This window comes from Amphiura filiformis, chromosome 5 (genome assembly GCF_039555335.1).
Source record: "Amphiura filiformis chromosome 5, Afil_fr2py, whole genome shotgun sequence".
Lineage (NCBI taxonomy): Eukaryota > Metazoa > Echinodermata > Ophiuroidea > Amphilepidida > Amphiuridae > Amphiura > Amphiura filiformis.
In genome coordinates this window covers 7,346,535-7,363,323 of record NC_092632.1, presented here as the reverse complement: position 1 = coordinate 7,363,323, position 16,789 = coordinate 7,346,535, and the positions used below count along the sequence as shown (strand labels likewise).

The 16,789-nt window shown below is 36.6% G+C and overlaps 1 protein-coding gene across 1 annotated transcript in view; it reads right to left on the bottom strand.

The window, feature by feature from the left end:
• The window catches only part of LOC140152550 (codanin-1-like), a 37,982-nt gene that overhangs the window by 14,017 nt on the left and 7,176 nt on the right, over nt 1–16,789 (bottom strand). Inside the window, exons 2-19 of the mRNA XM_072174937.1 lie at nt 14,947–16,183; nt 14,377–14,560; nt 13,574–13,807; nt 12,960–13,049; nt 12,642–12,717; nt 11,798–11,892; nt 10,800–10,916; nt 9,875–9,926; nt 9,500–9,565; nt 8,435–8,578; nt 7,445–7,611; nt 7,075–7,156; nt 5,944–6,109; nt 5,398–5,525; nt 4,484–4,767; nt 3,685–3,979; nt 3,095–3,199; nt 2,204–2,761 (exon numbers count right to left, since the gene is read on the bottom strand). Of these exons, the coding sequence (XP_072031038.1) occupies nt 2,204–2,761; nt 3,095–3,199; nt 3,685–3,979; nt 4,484–4,767; nt 5,398–5,525; nt 5,944–6,109; nt 7,075–7,156; nt 7,445–7,611; nt 8,435–8,578; nt 9,500–9,565; nt 9,875–9,926; nt 10,800–10,916; nt 11,798–11,892; nt 12,642–12,717; nt 12,960–13,049; nt 13,574–13,807; nt 14,377–14,560; nt 14,947–16,183 (4,080 nt within the window). The remainder of the gene's footprint in view (nt 1–2,203; nt 2,762–3,094; nt 3,200–3,684; nt 3,980–4,483; nt 4,768–5,397; nt 5,526–5,943; nt 6,110–7,074; nt 7,157–7,444; nt 7,612–8,434; nt 8,579–9,499; nt 9,566–9,874; nt 9,927–10,799; nt 10,917–11,797; nt 11,893–12,641; nt 12,718–12,959; nt 13,050–13,573; nt 13,808–14,376; nt 14,561–14,946; nt 16,184–16,789) is intronic.

Below are 16,789 nucleotides of genomic sequence, written 5' to 3'. Positions count from 1 at the left end.
AATGCAATTACAGTCAGTTTTGGAAAGAGATGGATGTTAACCCTTGGCAATCCCCAGTTGTTCACGTTTTGGGGGAGCCCATTAGATAAGCATGCTAGCTGATTGCTTATACATTTGTATATATCTGCAACAATGTCACAGTAAATTAGTAAGGGTATTTTGCTCCTTTCATAATTTGACATGCTACATATTTGTTCCAAAATTTAGTGATAATGAAGGCTGAATAGTTGGGCCCACATTAAAGAACACTTTTTGTCTTCATACTTATTTATTTGATATTTCAATTTTTGAAATAAGTTCTGGGGTGTGACCATGATTTTTGTTAGTAATATAGATAACCCACACACACACTTGCTTCAACCAGTATCAAACTCAAGTTCTGATCTGGTCGTAACTTAAAGTGGGCTACAGAAGCACTGCACTGACACATCCAGAAAGCAAGGATATATAGTGTATCAACTATGGATTTGCTAAGGAGGTAGCATCTACAGAGTAACCCCCATCAAGGTGTAGCTTCAGGGTTACACCAGGTGTTGCCGTGCAGGTAATCTACAGCGGTGCTACACCAAGAATGATAATGTGGATGTAACCCCTGGCTCTTCCAATTTGTTCTGGGGGATCCCCTATGATTAGCATGCTAACTGATTGCTTATCTGCAACAATGTCACAGTAAAACATTTTACATGCTTCCAATTTGTTCCAGGCTGTATAGACTTCAAAACAGTTGGCCCCACATTTAAAGTACACTTTTTGTCTTCATGCTTATGATATTTCAATTTCTGATATAAGCTCTGGGCTTAAAAATTTTAGTTAAAAAGGCAACTTTTACACACACATGCTTCAACCAGTATCAAACTTAAGTTCTGATCTGGTTGTGACATATAAACCGGGCTACAGAAGCACTGACCATAATGATATGGAACTCTCTCAGCATGCATTAACCTACAAGTATGATGAATTGTATCAGGTAAAGTATAATGTTGTTTATATTCATACGTTCAATGTGAGTCCAAAGAGTAAGACCAAATCCAATGAGTCCAAAGACTGAATGTTTTATCATTGCCAGGATGTAGCATGCCAAGAAAAACTACCTTACTCAATGCACATTGCCATTTTTACTTTATTAATTTAGTAAGTTTACCACTGCAACTATCATTTTCTTGTGTACAGCTCATAATAGCCCATTGCACCAGTTGTTTTTCAAATAGTGTGATGAGGTAAAAAAAAGTTGTTTTGTCCTCAACGGACTGACCCTAATCTTGAAAATCTGGAAAACCTGTACAAAAGAATACCGACCCTAATTTTGAAAATTATGCGAGTTTTTTTTCCCAGAAGTTTTACCATCTGGAAAAGTTATTTAAACAGTTTCTTTACACATCAAAATAGTTTTAAAACATGAATGAAATCAAACAGTAATGAAAGATCCCAATTTAGTCTTTATTTATTATGTTAAATATTTGGCTATGACCTTTAAAAACAGAAGAAAAAACAAAACAAACAACAAACTGAGCTTATTAAGTAAGCTAAGTAAACTTAAACACAATGGTTTATAACTAGAGCCCACAGTACACACTGAACAAAAGCAAATCCTGTGTCTTTCAGCTACAGGCAAAAAATGTATATCCATTTTGTAATCTCATATAAAGTTGATTCACAAGTTAGTCAACAAAAAGAATAAGTAGTTATCAACAAAGATGATTACTGACGTCCAATTGCTTCAACAAGCAAAAGCAACTCTCTGAATCTCAAAATTAATATTTTTAGTATGCACAAGTTGACCTTAAACACACTATGTTGGTGAAATATGTTACATTGTTATACATTGATGTACAGGCCTATTGAAAACTTCTCTCACCATCCTTGTTTACTTACAAATATGTGCCAGTTACCATATATATTATGGGTCACACACAAGTGTTTTATCCCAGCGCTCTTTTAATGTATTTCGCAGATTTATATTGATTTTCCCTACCACATTTACCAGGTGCTGTGAAAATTAAGGTATCCTGCTGCACTGTCTTAGCGAGCTCTGTGTCACTCTCAGTTGTATCACGGGAGCCAAACAGTGCCTGTCACCCATTTAAACTGAGCGTTGGCTCAGGCGTTAGTCTGACAAGCTGGCCATTTCACCTTGCTTTGGAATCCTCTACTCAGTTTAGATCGCAAACAGTTTAAATTTCAATAAAAAATCTATATACATTACCTGCATACTATCTGCCTTATCCATCAGTACAACATTCTTAGCACACACAAATGCATTCACAGGAACCTTGCCCTGTGTATCATCTTTCCATAGTCTCACAAATGCTTCCAGTAGAGAATAACTTGATCCTTCATGGCTGCTTCTCAAGTCCTTACAAACACTACTCCCACCTGCAGAAGAGTCAGCCTTTATGATGCCACAAGGAGAGTTGTTCTGCAATTGCTCCTTGTGATGAGGCGACTGGTGATTTAGATTATAGACATTAGCAGTTTGAATGTCTGTCTCTTCCGATACCTTCAACTTGTTCATTTCTTGTGAAAGTTCTACTTGCCCAGTCTGTGATGCAATTATGGAAGGATTAGGATGAGTTCTACTGTGGTCAACGCCATGTTGATTTGTTGCATCTCCATCTCTGCTACAGTGCTGTTGCTGTAATTGAGTTGGCTGTGGAGGATACATAAACTTCTTCTCCATAGCTTTAGGTTTAGTAGCAGAGATGACAGCAGCAAGCTCAACTGTCAGTGAATGAATGGATTGTAATCCTACAGGTGTCACATCCTGAACATAAAAACAAAAGACATGATTAAAAGGAGCCACTTCATCCACTGCTGACACTCAATCCAAACTAAAACTTAATATTTAAAACTTTAACCATATCCCTAAAACAGTGATCAATTAAGTTGGGTTTTAAGATCTTCTGCTTTTTCTCTTTTGCCTGTTCAGTCACTAAAATGCTCAAAATGTGATAACCCAATTCCATCAATTATATGAGAACCAAGTTTTCAATTTTCTCAAACTTTTGCTAGATTCAAACAAGTTGAATGATATGCTGGAAATGTACCCCTATCAAATATTGGTCATTTATATGCAATAGACCCCTTTCATTCCTACCTGTCTATAATGTAGTACTGTTTTGACAGTGGCTAATGCAGAGTTGACAAGCTCAGCAGTAACAGAGTGGCTAGTTGGGTCAAGCACCAAATATCTCAGTAAGTCCTGAAAAGAAAATACAATAATTATTTAAGAAATGGATTGTTACTCTATAGTAAAACTTTCATTTGAATGAACATAACTGAAAAATTGATTTACGGCAGCAATCAGATTTTAAAATACAAGGCAAATACACAAAATTTAAATGAAAGTACTAACCAATCAAGAGTGAGTTAGATTTACTTCCACGTTATACATCATATGCACATATACAGGCGTTCATCACACAGTGTATGTGGAAATCATCACATTGTTGGCAGCTGTGTTCATTCAAATAAAATTTTACTATAGTGGTCTGTAGGTGTTTTCTTTATACAGAAAGGTGGATTTCACGAATGGAAGGAAAGGATATTTGGTGACATTTCCTACACAGAGTTAAGGTGAAATTTCCAATTTCCCACTAAATTGATCAAGTTATCTAACAGTGCTAAAACCCACATTTCATCTTTCTAATTCAAATAAACTATAACAGGACACATATGATGACCAACCTTGAGTATTTGAATAACATCTGATGGTGAGCACACCTCCTCTTTGTGCATAGCTGGTACACTGACACTCATCTTCATCTGTGTATCTTTCTTGACATTATTAGCCTTGATGACCTTCTCAAAATTGCTGACAAGTTCCTTCTGTAGTGCTGCTGTAACCTGTGTGTTGACCCACCGTGAGACTCTCTCCATGGCTAGTCTTATGGCTATCCCTGTGGCTGTGTCTTGCACCTGACCACACACTTCATCCAACAGAAGGACCTCAAGACCAGCTTTGCATCGAGATTCCACATACCTTAAATAAAGACAAAACATCCACATCAATGGTTACACTTTGTGAGCATATTTTATTTCCTTCTTTCCCTGTAAAGTCAACCAATCTTGGAAGCAATGTGTTGAGAAATCACTGTGTGAATGCAAGGCATCTTATTTATCAGTGATAGGTGCGTTTAACATATTAACATGCATCAATGCCAAGTTGAAATACGATAAACGCTACACGATAGGTGCGATGCACCTCACAAAACAGGAATTTCTAACAGGTTATATTAGTACCAATGGCGCCATACATGTGATAAAATTTGCGAATGCAACGGCCCTAACATGTCAGAAACTATGCAGTATTATTGTTAAAGAATGAATGTTTTGAGCAAGTTTCATGTAATTTATTAAGGTTGCCTTCAGATTCTGTTACTTAACTGTTGTTTAGCATTAAAGAATAGAAAATTGAAGGTTGAAAATGAAAATACATAAATTTGGAAAACAAAACTGCCCGAAATTTCTCATGCCTGTGACTTACTTTGCAGCCAGTTTATGAGCCTCTTCCTTAGTTTTGCCACTCATCTCAACACACTTATTTCTCGCTTTTTGTAGTAACGCATTCTTTGAGTTTGTTGTTAACTCATCATCTGGACAACTTTTGACCAACTCTTCTACCATGACGATGACTGCTTTCCTGGCATTGCTTACTTGGGTAGCATCAATCGTCTTGATGCAGTTAGAGGCTATACGATTACACACAAATTCTACTGTCTTCTTGAGTGATGGAGATTGATTGTGGAAGAAATTGTTTTCTAACTCCAACTGTTGAACAAATATTAGAGAAAAATCAGGTTAGACTGAAGTATTAAGTTTGATTGTGAATAATTCAGGGTAAAGAGAATATGTTATGCATTCATACCTTTATCATTTATAGTCAACAATCAAACCAAGTGAAATAATAGTATAGTGAGATGATAAATGCATTGGCACAGGCTAAAACAATTATTTCTTTAACACTCTCACTCAAATAAAATATTAATATCAAGAAATAAAAAAAATAACTTTGAATTGATCAGTCCTGTTGTCAGTACATGCAAATCGGATTGCTTTGAGCATTAAGCAACGCATTCCTGTGCGCATTGCAGCAATGTTATAACTACTCATTATAAGATGAATCACTGAAATTGCAAAAATATTCTCGAGTACCATTCAACCTCTTTTATCCAATGATAATGATGGGACCAGATAAGTGAACAATCTGGATAAGTGAATCATGTCTTGTGAGCTCTAAAGAATTCCTTCTCAATGCTTCATAGCATGAAATGAAGGTGTCAATGCAGCATGTAAACCTATTTTCCTTGAAGATCAAATAGCCGGATAACAGAGAGATTTGTATAAAAGAGGTCCAGATAAGGGAGATGGGACTGTAATTAGGAATATGCGGTTTCTTACCTGTAGTTGTTGAGTTGATATGATAGATCTGGTAGGGTTATCAGCAGCTACTGGTGTTATCTTACGGATTGGTGTACTCCGAGATACAACACCTAGGGCTGTTTGTGCTAGCAGTATGCGAATGTCAACTGGAACACACAAAACAAGAATTGTATAAATTAGTTGGAGCATCAACTGAAGCAAGCATACATTGCACCATTTGGGAAACTCTCTGTAAGAAGAGGTAAGCAGAAGTAGAGTGGACAAATAGAGTGTAATATGAAATAATGTCTCATCATGTTCTCGATCAATTATGAGCAATGTAAAGCACAATATTTTTGTGGCCAAAACTTTTCTGTGAAATATTTATGTATGTGAACAATTACAGTTTGACAGTAATATGACAGGTATAATGATCATTTGAAAATTTAACCCAAAACAGTAGATAGAAAATCATTATGTGGAGTTATAACTTGCACTAACCTAAGAATGGGCAGCATTTATATAGAATTTGTTGATCAATCCATGGTAAATGATCTAATGCTATATCATCCCCATTACACTCACCTAAGAATGGGCAGCATTTATATAGAATCTGTTGATCAATCCATGGTAGATGATCTAATGCCATATCATCCCCACCATCATCTGTCCTCTTCAATACATCAGTGTTCAGGGTTGCAAATTCCTCAGAGAATGAAGTAAAGTATAATGAAGCTGGAATGCTTGGGATCTGAAATACAACCAAAATGGTAATTGAGATGATAAAATAAGGATTTATCTGTATGTAAGGTCCAGTGGTCTAGACAGTGCCATGGAAGCTGAAAAGCTTTACAAGGCATAACCTGCTCATCATCATACACATAAATATTAGTAATGCACCAGCTTTGAGACAGATTTTTTACTGCTTTGGTCGTTATGTTTGATTTTTAAAATTTGTTTTTAAAAATGCTGAATTGCAGATCCACCCCCATATAACACAAATATAACATCTTTCTTTCAATACTGTGGAGAGTCCCCCTCTAATAAACGGCCTTGCCATTTTTCTCAACCAAACTGTTCCATAAATGCTGTCAAAATACCATACAGCAATATAGCAATATTCAATGAGCTGTAACCCCCAAAGTGGTGCTTTTTATATGTTATATTTTTCAGTGTGGCTGGACTAGATAGTACTGTACCCAAATAAAAAAAAAAAAAGTTTTGGTAACAGTGTTGCCATAAAGATAGGTATTTTTCCATAAAATAAGAGTTAGACCAGGTTAAAAATGTTACCACAAATGAAAGGAAACGTTCTCACATAGTTTTTCTGGACCAGTTTTTCATGAGCAACAAGAATTTATGAGGTAAAAATAAAAACCGCGTATCCTGAGAACTTCCTGTGAGGGCGCTTTATTCAAAATGGCTGCCAAAATCCAATGAAAAGCTACTATACGTTTAAAAAGGTCGCGTAAAAGATAAAAGTGACTAGATTTCGGATTTGTATTGATGAAAGTAATGTATAACTAAGTCAAGGTATTAATAGAATGATAGCATACAGTACCCATATTAACAAATATGCGATCACCGGTTTCAAGATATCCATGTGTGCGGCCATTGTTATTGACAGTTTTTACAGTATTTAGACCTTTAATCACAATAATTAAGAAAATACAGTAATGCAATTAACAATATGCAAGAAAAGAATGAAACACTTACCTCAAAGAACCATCCTAGTAATATGAGCAGCATGACGACATTATATGGGGCAAGCCTGGATGACAGTTGTACTGATAGCATTCTGAAAAGGTAAACAGAATTAAGTTTGACATACAAGATTAAGTAGAAGGGGTGGCCATATGTTCTGCATCCATTCAGAATTGAACTGCAAATTACTTCAGCTGACCAGCATCTAATGGTAGTATCATTCAATGTTTCTTGACATTTCAATTGCTTGACATCTCAATTTCAAATTTGCCACCTTTGATCCCATGGACTAGATCATGTCACATATGGTTATTCTCATTTACTGCAACTTTTTACACTGAATCTGAGAGTTTAAATTCTCTTACCAAAATGAATTACCTACCTATATATTTGCACAAGTAGTATGAGTACTGTTTGGTAGTGCTGTAGCTGTGGTGCTACCATGTCCATCATACTGAGGTATTCCACTATCCATGGCAATGTCAGAACTAACCGACAGTACTTGTGTGAATTCTTCAGGATGACCAATACATCTACTGGTAAGGCAGACTAAACAACAAAACAAATCATGTGATTATAAAAAAAATATATATTTTTAGAGCTTAAAAATGAAAATAAAAATTAATTGCCTACTACAAGTAGACATCTGAGCTTGACAGAATATTTATTGCTTTATCTATTTATTGTGATGTCTGAGGGAAAACTTTTGAAATTGGTCCAATGTCATTTATTGTCCACACAGGCTGCAAATATATCAAAGGCATTATATAGTTGCAGCCTGTGTTGGCAACAAATGACATTGGTCCAATGTCAATCCCTCAGACATCACAATAAATAGATGAAGCAATTAATGTGCATGAGTTCACTCAAAGCATGTTGTACAAATGTATTGAGTGCACTGATGCATATGTACACCAGCTAATAGTTGTGTCTTTCTACAGCTGAGCCATCAATAATACTGATATCACTTTTCATTGGGATAGAAGTTAAATTCTTCAAAAACTAAAGAGTTGTTCAGTCCAACCTGCCTTATCCAGACCTCTTTTATACACATCTCTCTGTTATCTGATAAAATTATCTTCCAAGGATAACATGTTTTTCAATACCACTACACCTTATTGTCATGCTCTGAAGCATTGGAAGATGTGCAGCACTGTGTTATTGTGAAATGCCTTTTTTCAGTGTTATCACCCTATATGAAGTAAAACATTCTTGCTATATTAATTTCCACTTTGAACATTCAATGCAGAAGTATATATATATATGGCTGGTGCTTGGGCTATCACGGCTGGTATTGGAATGTAGCATTTTAGTTAACTTCTCCAATCCAATTTTTGCAAATCATTTTGTTATTGCTGCAAACCATACATACCTTATTCCTAACTGCAATGACTTCTTCCAGCATTCCTTCTGGTAATTGATTCCCAGCTTGGTAAGGTAGAAAGATGACAAAGCCCAGGAATTTACCAAGAACACGCAGAGTGTGAAGACATGATGTAAAGCTCTCCATTTGTTCCTGTATCAAAAGGAAACAGAAGGCCCTATCTACAATAGCTGCCCCATAGACATTTTAACAATTTCTGCATTTTCTACTGTATGCATCTCAAAATATGACACCTGGCAGCTATTTTGGTGGGGTTTTCTTGCCCCTCTAACCCTCTACAGGTAAATTAAGTAATTCTTGGCCAAGCTCAAATGTACCTGTTGCGTCCATGTGTACGCAATGTAAGGCACATGCATGCTTTCTTCTGTACCATGTTATGTGTGTGTATGTTTATTATGTATCCACTAGCATTCTGAGTGTTTGAGCTTGGCCACGAAGTACCCTATTTACCTGTAGTTGTAGTTACAAGCAAAATCTTCCTAAATATTTCAATCATTAAAAAATGAATAGACAAGCTATCACTAACATCGACATTGACACTCACTGATAAACAGAATCTGTACATCTGGGGAAACAAGTTTGTATCAAACTAAGAAAAAATATTTATGAACTCCAATATCAACTTCACCCTTGTTTCTGCAATTTTCATTTACTATTGATTTTTCGATTTTGATTTGTTTGAGTTTGACAATCTTGGATAACCCAAGGAAACTTCTATGAAGCTAATTTCCATTGGGGTCCATTTGAACACCGGACAGGTTGGGACAGTACAGGTTAACACCCTATTCTTGAAACATACATGTACAGGTATGGCTCTTTTATATACAGGAAGGACAGCTTAGCACCCCACCCCCATGAAATCATCTGCAGCTAAGAAATTTTGACAGAACTTTACAATATGTAACAAAACTTTTAATACTCACAATCATCTGCAGCTAAGAAATTTTGACAGAACTTTACAATATGTAACAAAACTTTTAATACTCACAATCATTTGCAGCTAAGAAATTTTGACAGAACTTTACAATATGTAACAAAACTTTTAATACTCACATCGTCAATAACAGGACTTGGTTGTGTAGTGTCTTGTTCTGGCAAAGGGAACTGCATCTCATTTAGCTAAAAAATGTACATAAATATACAAATGATATTGGAACTAGAAAACTTAACTGTTATAAACAAAATGCAAAGATACCACTAAATCTGATAAAAATTTGTCATACCATCAGTAATTAATTTTAAACATGTTTTGAGGCATTTCAGTTGTTACCCACACTGCAACTCCAAAAAGAAAAGTTTTTTTATTGTTTAAAAAACACCCAAGTGAAAATATTCAAACTATCTTTGCCCTATTGCAGCAAATACCATTGAAGATTACAAGTGTGAAAAGTTCAGAAAATGTTGTGTCTTTGAATATATCAAACTTACTTCCAGTATCTTTGAAGAAAAACTATCTATAAGATGCTGGTTGAAAGTGTAGCTGTGAAAAGGGAAAAGAAAATCAATACACAAATTTCAATTTTTTGACTAACTTCGTCAAAAGTTTCAATGGGGCTGTCTGATTTCATCACATTTTCACCAAGTACGGTAATCAATAAATTTTGATAGGGCAAAATGAAGCATGCTATGAGAATGAGGTGTAAACTTTTGTTAACTAATTTTCAATAAATTTAATGGTAACATTGAACTCTAAGATCGGAACCCATCTCCCATTCCTTGATGTTTGGAATATACTACAGGCTATACTACTTGTCACCTTGAGATTGGTAGTGATGTCACTATGTGTTTTAAGTTGCATAGTCTTGAAATGTGTAAGCTTTTCTCAGAATCATGTGTAAAGGTGGCACAACAGTAAGGGTCTCACACATACAGAGACACAAAGTGACAAGCAGTATCTAGTCCATTTGGCTTCCTTGTGATCAAATACTGTGCATATGTAGCGTGTGATGCAGCGCTAAGTGTCTGCGTCCTACAGATACACCAACTTGATTGTACATGTGGCACACAAAGACACTACTATGTCAAAGAAGTCGAATGGACTATTATAGTATTGAACGCTCATCGCTTCTCCATTAGAACTCAATATCTTGCAAGCATATGACATGCCACATTTATACACCTAGGCAGAGTGAGGCAATCAGGGAGAGGTATCTTGCATATTTAGTCAACACTAGGATATCCAGTGGCTAGGTTATTACTATGCGTCAAAGCTGCAGTGTGCAACCATTATTTGCAAAAGAATAAGTTTATTTACAATACAATTTGTAATAATTATGATTTGTATTTGTTATTAGTGGTGTATAATTTGACTAAATTTCATGTTTGTTAACTCTTCTACATATGATAATCTTACTTGTCAGCAGCTACTATGAATTCTTTGAAGAATTCTTGGCATCCTGGGAATGATGGAGGAGGGCAAGGACCTCCTGAAGATGTTGGCATTGAAAACCTCTCCTCTAGTCTATAAAAGAAACAGAACATGATTTATAAATGGCTACATAAGGATATGATTTTAGCCATTTAACTTACTAAAGCACTGCAATGCATTTCTTAATATTAATACATTGACCGTATAGGAAAGCAAGGAAGCCAATAATTGCATCTATATTTCCATAGATTTTGTGGTTCTTGAGTTAAGGGTAATAATATATCAAAAGAAACGTTTTGGGCATTTTCCCACTCTCCAAAAAATGAATATGAGGTGGAAATGACACCCCTTATATCAAACCTTGGCATCTCCTTTTCAGAACCTGCACCATTCCTCTTATGTTTCAGCTTTATTTGTCTCAAATATTTGATTACAAACACTGCTAGGTCATGCTCCCTCTTTTTGTTCCAGCTTTATTTGTCTCAATATGTGATTGCAAACACCACTAAATCATGCCCCCTCCTACCCATCTTAACACCTTTTAGCAACATATTTCATTTATAAAGGCATAGTATAACCAAGTGTACACACCCCTACACTAATATGAGCGCATTACACACACCCCTGTAAACACAGAAAATGTGGACAGCCATACACCACTTGGTAGTTATCACAATTCAACTGTGGACACACACATTCAAGTTTGTTTTATTTGCCTAACCACACTCTTGCATATTCCAAGAGGGGATCGAGTCTACACCTCTAACAGTTGTTACTTATAATTATTTTTTATGCTTGTTTTGATCTAGTAACAACACTGCCCAACCGTGGATGTCCGCAGTTTCTGTGCATCTAATGTTACACACACAGGTATATGCCCACAGTACACATGCATGTATTATACCTGCACATTACAAAATACAAACACTGATCCTTTTTTTTACTTCATAGTAATCTCTTTACAAGGAATTTTACCTTTTGAATTTTCAGGATTTGTTTTCTTGAGTTGACTCAGAAACCCAAAGTCTGCAGTTTCATCACCATCAGCCACTGCTATAGACAGATCACCTTCACACATCTGAGAACGAAATACAATTAATAAGCTATCCATCAGTTAAAACCAGTAAATGATAAGACTATAACTACCTATCACTAACAATGTGCATAAATAAATCTGTTTGATACACCTGCACGAAAAATTCTTAACCCAAAATGAACTTTCGAGTAAAAAAGTGGACTAATTTCTGTATACATGTTCTACATTTATGTTATGGTATCACAGAAAGTTGAAATTAATTTTAATTTCTGCTGCAGTTAAAACCATGTCTAATCAGCGCTGCTTCCTGGCTTGTCCTGCCTCAACATGTTTACTTGATGTGCACAGTAAAGAAGTGTTGTTATAACAAGCCCAGTATCTTTCTTCTTTCCTGTCTATACTACAAATCTCTGCCGCTGCCCCTGACTTGAAACAGGCAGCTGTCAGAGTGGGTTACATGCTTTGACCTTGGGGACCCTCCCTATCCAGCTGCATTGGTGTTAGCACCTCAGGTTTCTCTACCAACTCCCAGCTTCCAAACATCTTGTTGCTTCTAGCCAACCAGATTGTGAAGGTTGCTCTTATGACATATCCTCTACTCACTTTCGTATTGCTTTGTTTGATAGGTCCAAATTACTTGAAACATGCTCTGAGGGTTTGCTTGGTGAACCCTCTGGACCAAACTTCCACAGGAACATACTCCAATCCCATCCTGCTTCTTGACATTGGTGGATGAGGTCAGTGTATTTGTTTCTACTGTTGGCTTATCATTAATATCATGATTTACTTACCCTGATGAGTTGAGATCTAAAAAGCCTAACAAAGTGTGTATAGTTGGCTACTTCTGCTGTCTGCTGCACCAGTTCCCTGCAAACAATATACATTAACATAAAACAAAATCTTCAACTATCTTTAGACCAATAACGATTAAAGCATAAGATATATCTAAGGAGATGAAATGGTAATGCATTGAATGTTGCTGCTTGTGTAATGAAATTGTCAACATATTTTTTGTGTCGATTGATTACTCTCTCAACAAGTATTACAATAATCAACAAACACAATGTCTATTTTTTCCTTAAATAGAGTTAGCGATATAACAGTCTTACTTGATTTTCTTTGACATGGCTTCTTTCACTCTCCATCCAGGCTTGGTATGAAATGCTTGCCATTCTCTTACCAACTCATAAAACTTGTCTCTATAAATGAATGAAAACAACAGACTTAGTTTTGTATATCATGCTATTTCAATCACACACATGGTTGCAAATATGATTTAAATATTACCTGCAACAAATGAATTGGAAGTTCCTTCTGTTATCCGTGTCTGCTAGGAATGATACTACCTGTATAGGTGAACTGACATCTGAGAATGCTGATGATGGCCCCAATGAATCACAGAGTACCTCAAGCTCTGAATGCAACACATACATCCAGTCTCTTGTATAAGCTCCCAAAGTGTTGAGTTTGTGTGAGTTTCTAACTGTGGAGTTTCACACACACACACACCCCACACACCTAACCGTGTGAGTTTTTGAAGCTCAAACTACATTTATGGAGCTCCCCAATGGTGATAAGGCTCCACAGTTAATATGTGTATACATCTCAGCGCATTGGGGTCATATGACAGAATGCGCTTTATAAGCATGCCATTCATTCATTTACCTCCACAGTTTGAATGCAGATGCAAATGCACATACCCCACCCCAACTCTCACACATACCTTTGTTTCTTAAAGCTGTGAAAAGACTTATCAGTGGGAAAGTTCCTCCTGTTATCTGTGTCTGCTAGGAATGGTACCACTTGTATAGGTGAACTGACGGCTGAGAATGCTGATGATGGCCCCAATGAATCACAGAGTACCTCTAGCTCGGAGTGTAATACAGGACTGAACTCACTGATGCTGATGTTGTCTGCTAGAAGACGTAGTGTGCTTTGATCTAACAGGGATAATAGTCTATGGAAAAAATAATTCAGATTTTCAAGGGTTTTTTTTAGACTAGGGCACTTACTGATGTTATTAATTGGAGCTGAGAAGTTAAAATTGGCTGTTGGAAGGTATGTATCTGCTGAGCTCCCCTCTGATCTGCTAGTGCATATTAAGTCAGAATATCAGAATAAAAGTGACATGGCATAAGAGGGATAATCAAAGACATTTGAAACTGTCTACCTTTCCTTCAGTAAATAGTAAAATTTAATTATAATGTACTGGTATAATATCAAATAGGAAAGCAAAGGGAAATAAAAAAATACCATTATATTGAATGATACTGACATTTTCAAGCTTTTCAGACTCAGTAACTGACCCTAAGGTGTTCAAACATGTTATAAAATAATCTGTGGTACTGTGGTACACACCAGAATCACCTTAAGCTTACCCTTCATATACTTCAGAGTTAACACTGGAAAGAATCTCAATCAAGAATAAGATCATAGATCATGAACATACAATCAAGATGGCAGTCAAAGCAAAAATATGAAACAACAAAGTTGACTGATTTAGCCAATAAAGTGCAAATAACTTACCCAAGTTGCTTGTGCAACACAGTGACAGCAAAATGCACACAATTATGAATAGTACACAGGTAGTTGATATCTTCCATATCCCTGCTCATATTAAGCTCCATTTCATCACCACCTGTAGCACCTTTAGCTGTAAGTAACTGCATCAGGAAATACAACTCTACAACCAAATTGGAAACTAAACATTCTGAAAAACAAGATCAACACAAAGTTACGTCAAAGTAGGGAATTTATATCATGAGTGTGCAATTCATACACACCACTACCTTACACACACGACATACATGTACACACACTTTCAAAGAAACACATTGCACCAATACTAGATATCTTAATCTTATGATTTGCATTTAATGTGAATACAATATTCATTCTCTCAGCAACATGTACACTCAATTACTCAACCACTTGTCACTTTTACTACATGTGTATAGGGAGTCTTACTTTTGTTAGTTGCTCACAACTGTTCACGGATTCACTCACAACCTTAATCACTCACTCTCATCCACCCACTTATGTACTCGTCACTTTACATTTATGTACTTGCTTTTATAAATTTTGAATAAGTCATACCTTGCAAGCATGCTGAATAAAACTCGGCCAGTAGATTCAACTTGTCTTCATACGTGACATTGTCCCTACTAGGTAGCATAGCCTCTGCCACTGTAAATAGTCCACTTCTTGCAGGTGATGACTTGGTTGGTGTTTTGCTTGGAATAAAGTTTTGTTTGGGTGGTGTAGACGGTATTCTTTCCTTTGGTACAGTACTCGCATTAGGTACATAGTCTCCATGCTTTAATCTCTCCAATCTCAGCAGTTCCCTCTCTTTGTCCAATCCTCTTGATGAAACCGGCTGAAAATGACTTGACGACAGAGTTGATGAAGTAAATGTCAATCTTCCTGATGAAGATGAAATGGATGGTGATGTGTCTGTTCCATGAGTTACGGTAGATTGCATGGATTGACTAGAGGCCTGGGAATACATAGGGGCATCAAAGGTTTGCCCAGATTGACTCCTATCACAGGGAGTAACAGCAGTTGGTGTAATTCTCCTTGGGGCCACCCTGGTTGGAGCTGGTGATGGTGATGTTTTGGCCCCCATAGCTGGGAATTCTTCCAAGTTTAACGCAAAGATGGGCGGTGGACCGGTGTTCTGCTGACGGGTCTTAAATTTGTTTTTCTGTGATGATGATCCATCGCCACTTTGTCCACTTCTTGGTTTTCCACCAGACCTTCGTTTTGAACTTGCTGGTGTGATATATGCCATATGGTCATCTTTTTGATTGCTATATCCAAACGCTGGGCTCTTATTACGCTTTCCCCTGTGATGATGTCCTTCTGATTTACTCACAAAGTCCCCAAGTGTGGCTTGTTCCTCTTTTCGAAATGGTGATACTCTTTTCCCCTTGGTTGAGTCTGTATTTCTGTCAAAAGGATTTCTTTTCCAATATTTCAGAGTGCTTTCAGCTGTCTGATCCCACATTGGGACTGGACTATCATCCAAGGAATGCAGCGACTGAAATGAAGCATCTGTAAAGTCGGAAACATCAGACCTAAATGAACTCGGACTAAACAGTTGAGTTCTGTTACCCCTTTGTGGTGTAGTCCTAGGTCTGGGTTTCGGTTTAGAGCTTGACAAACTTGCTCTACGTAACTTGTGCACACTGTTTGGTGTCTTGGCAGGAGTTGCTGCGTTGGAAGAGCCTTGGTATATGAGATGGGCTGTCTGGTCTCTCAAGTAATTGATGAAAAATGGAAGAAATTCTGATGCTACACTACATTCCTGTAACAGTTCATGTGCTTGGTCATTCTGTTGATAAAGACAGAACATATAATTTAATTTCAAATGTTACTTTTATAGCAATTATTATCTTACAGGTATGAGTGATCAGCATTTTTTTGATATCTATGGTTCAATGCATAGGTACAGCATGAACGTTGTAGCGCAGAGCTATATATTCAAAAATTGTATTCATCTATTGCTATATAGTTAATCCTGTTACATCATCACTTCTACGGTGAATTACTGGGCAAGTGCAATATCTGCCATGTGTAGCTGTCATGTGTAGATGTGTACAATATACTGCTGTAAATTGGCAAATGTACACAGGTCAGCTATTGTACTTACCCAGTGTTTCTAAAATTAAATTGAATGAAATAGTACCGGTAATTAACAAACTGATTACAACAAAAATAATAACATAATTATCAGTTTTCGGAATTTTGTTGTCCGTTCGCCCGGGACAACCAAAACATGCACCGGACAACTTCTTTCTTTGTTTTCTCTCTTTATTCCTTCCTTCTTTCCCTTCCCGTCACCAAAAAGCCCCTGGCGGCGGGTTAGGAAATAAAAGGCATATGCGTTTTCATTGACATTGGTCAAGCCTTAATGTACGATCTTTTTAAATTTTTAGAT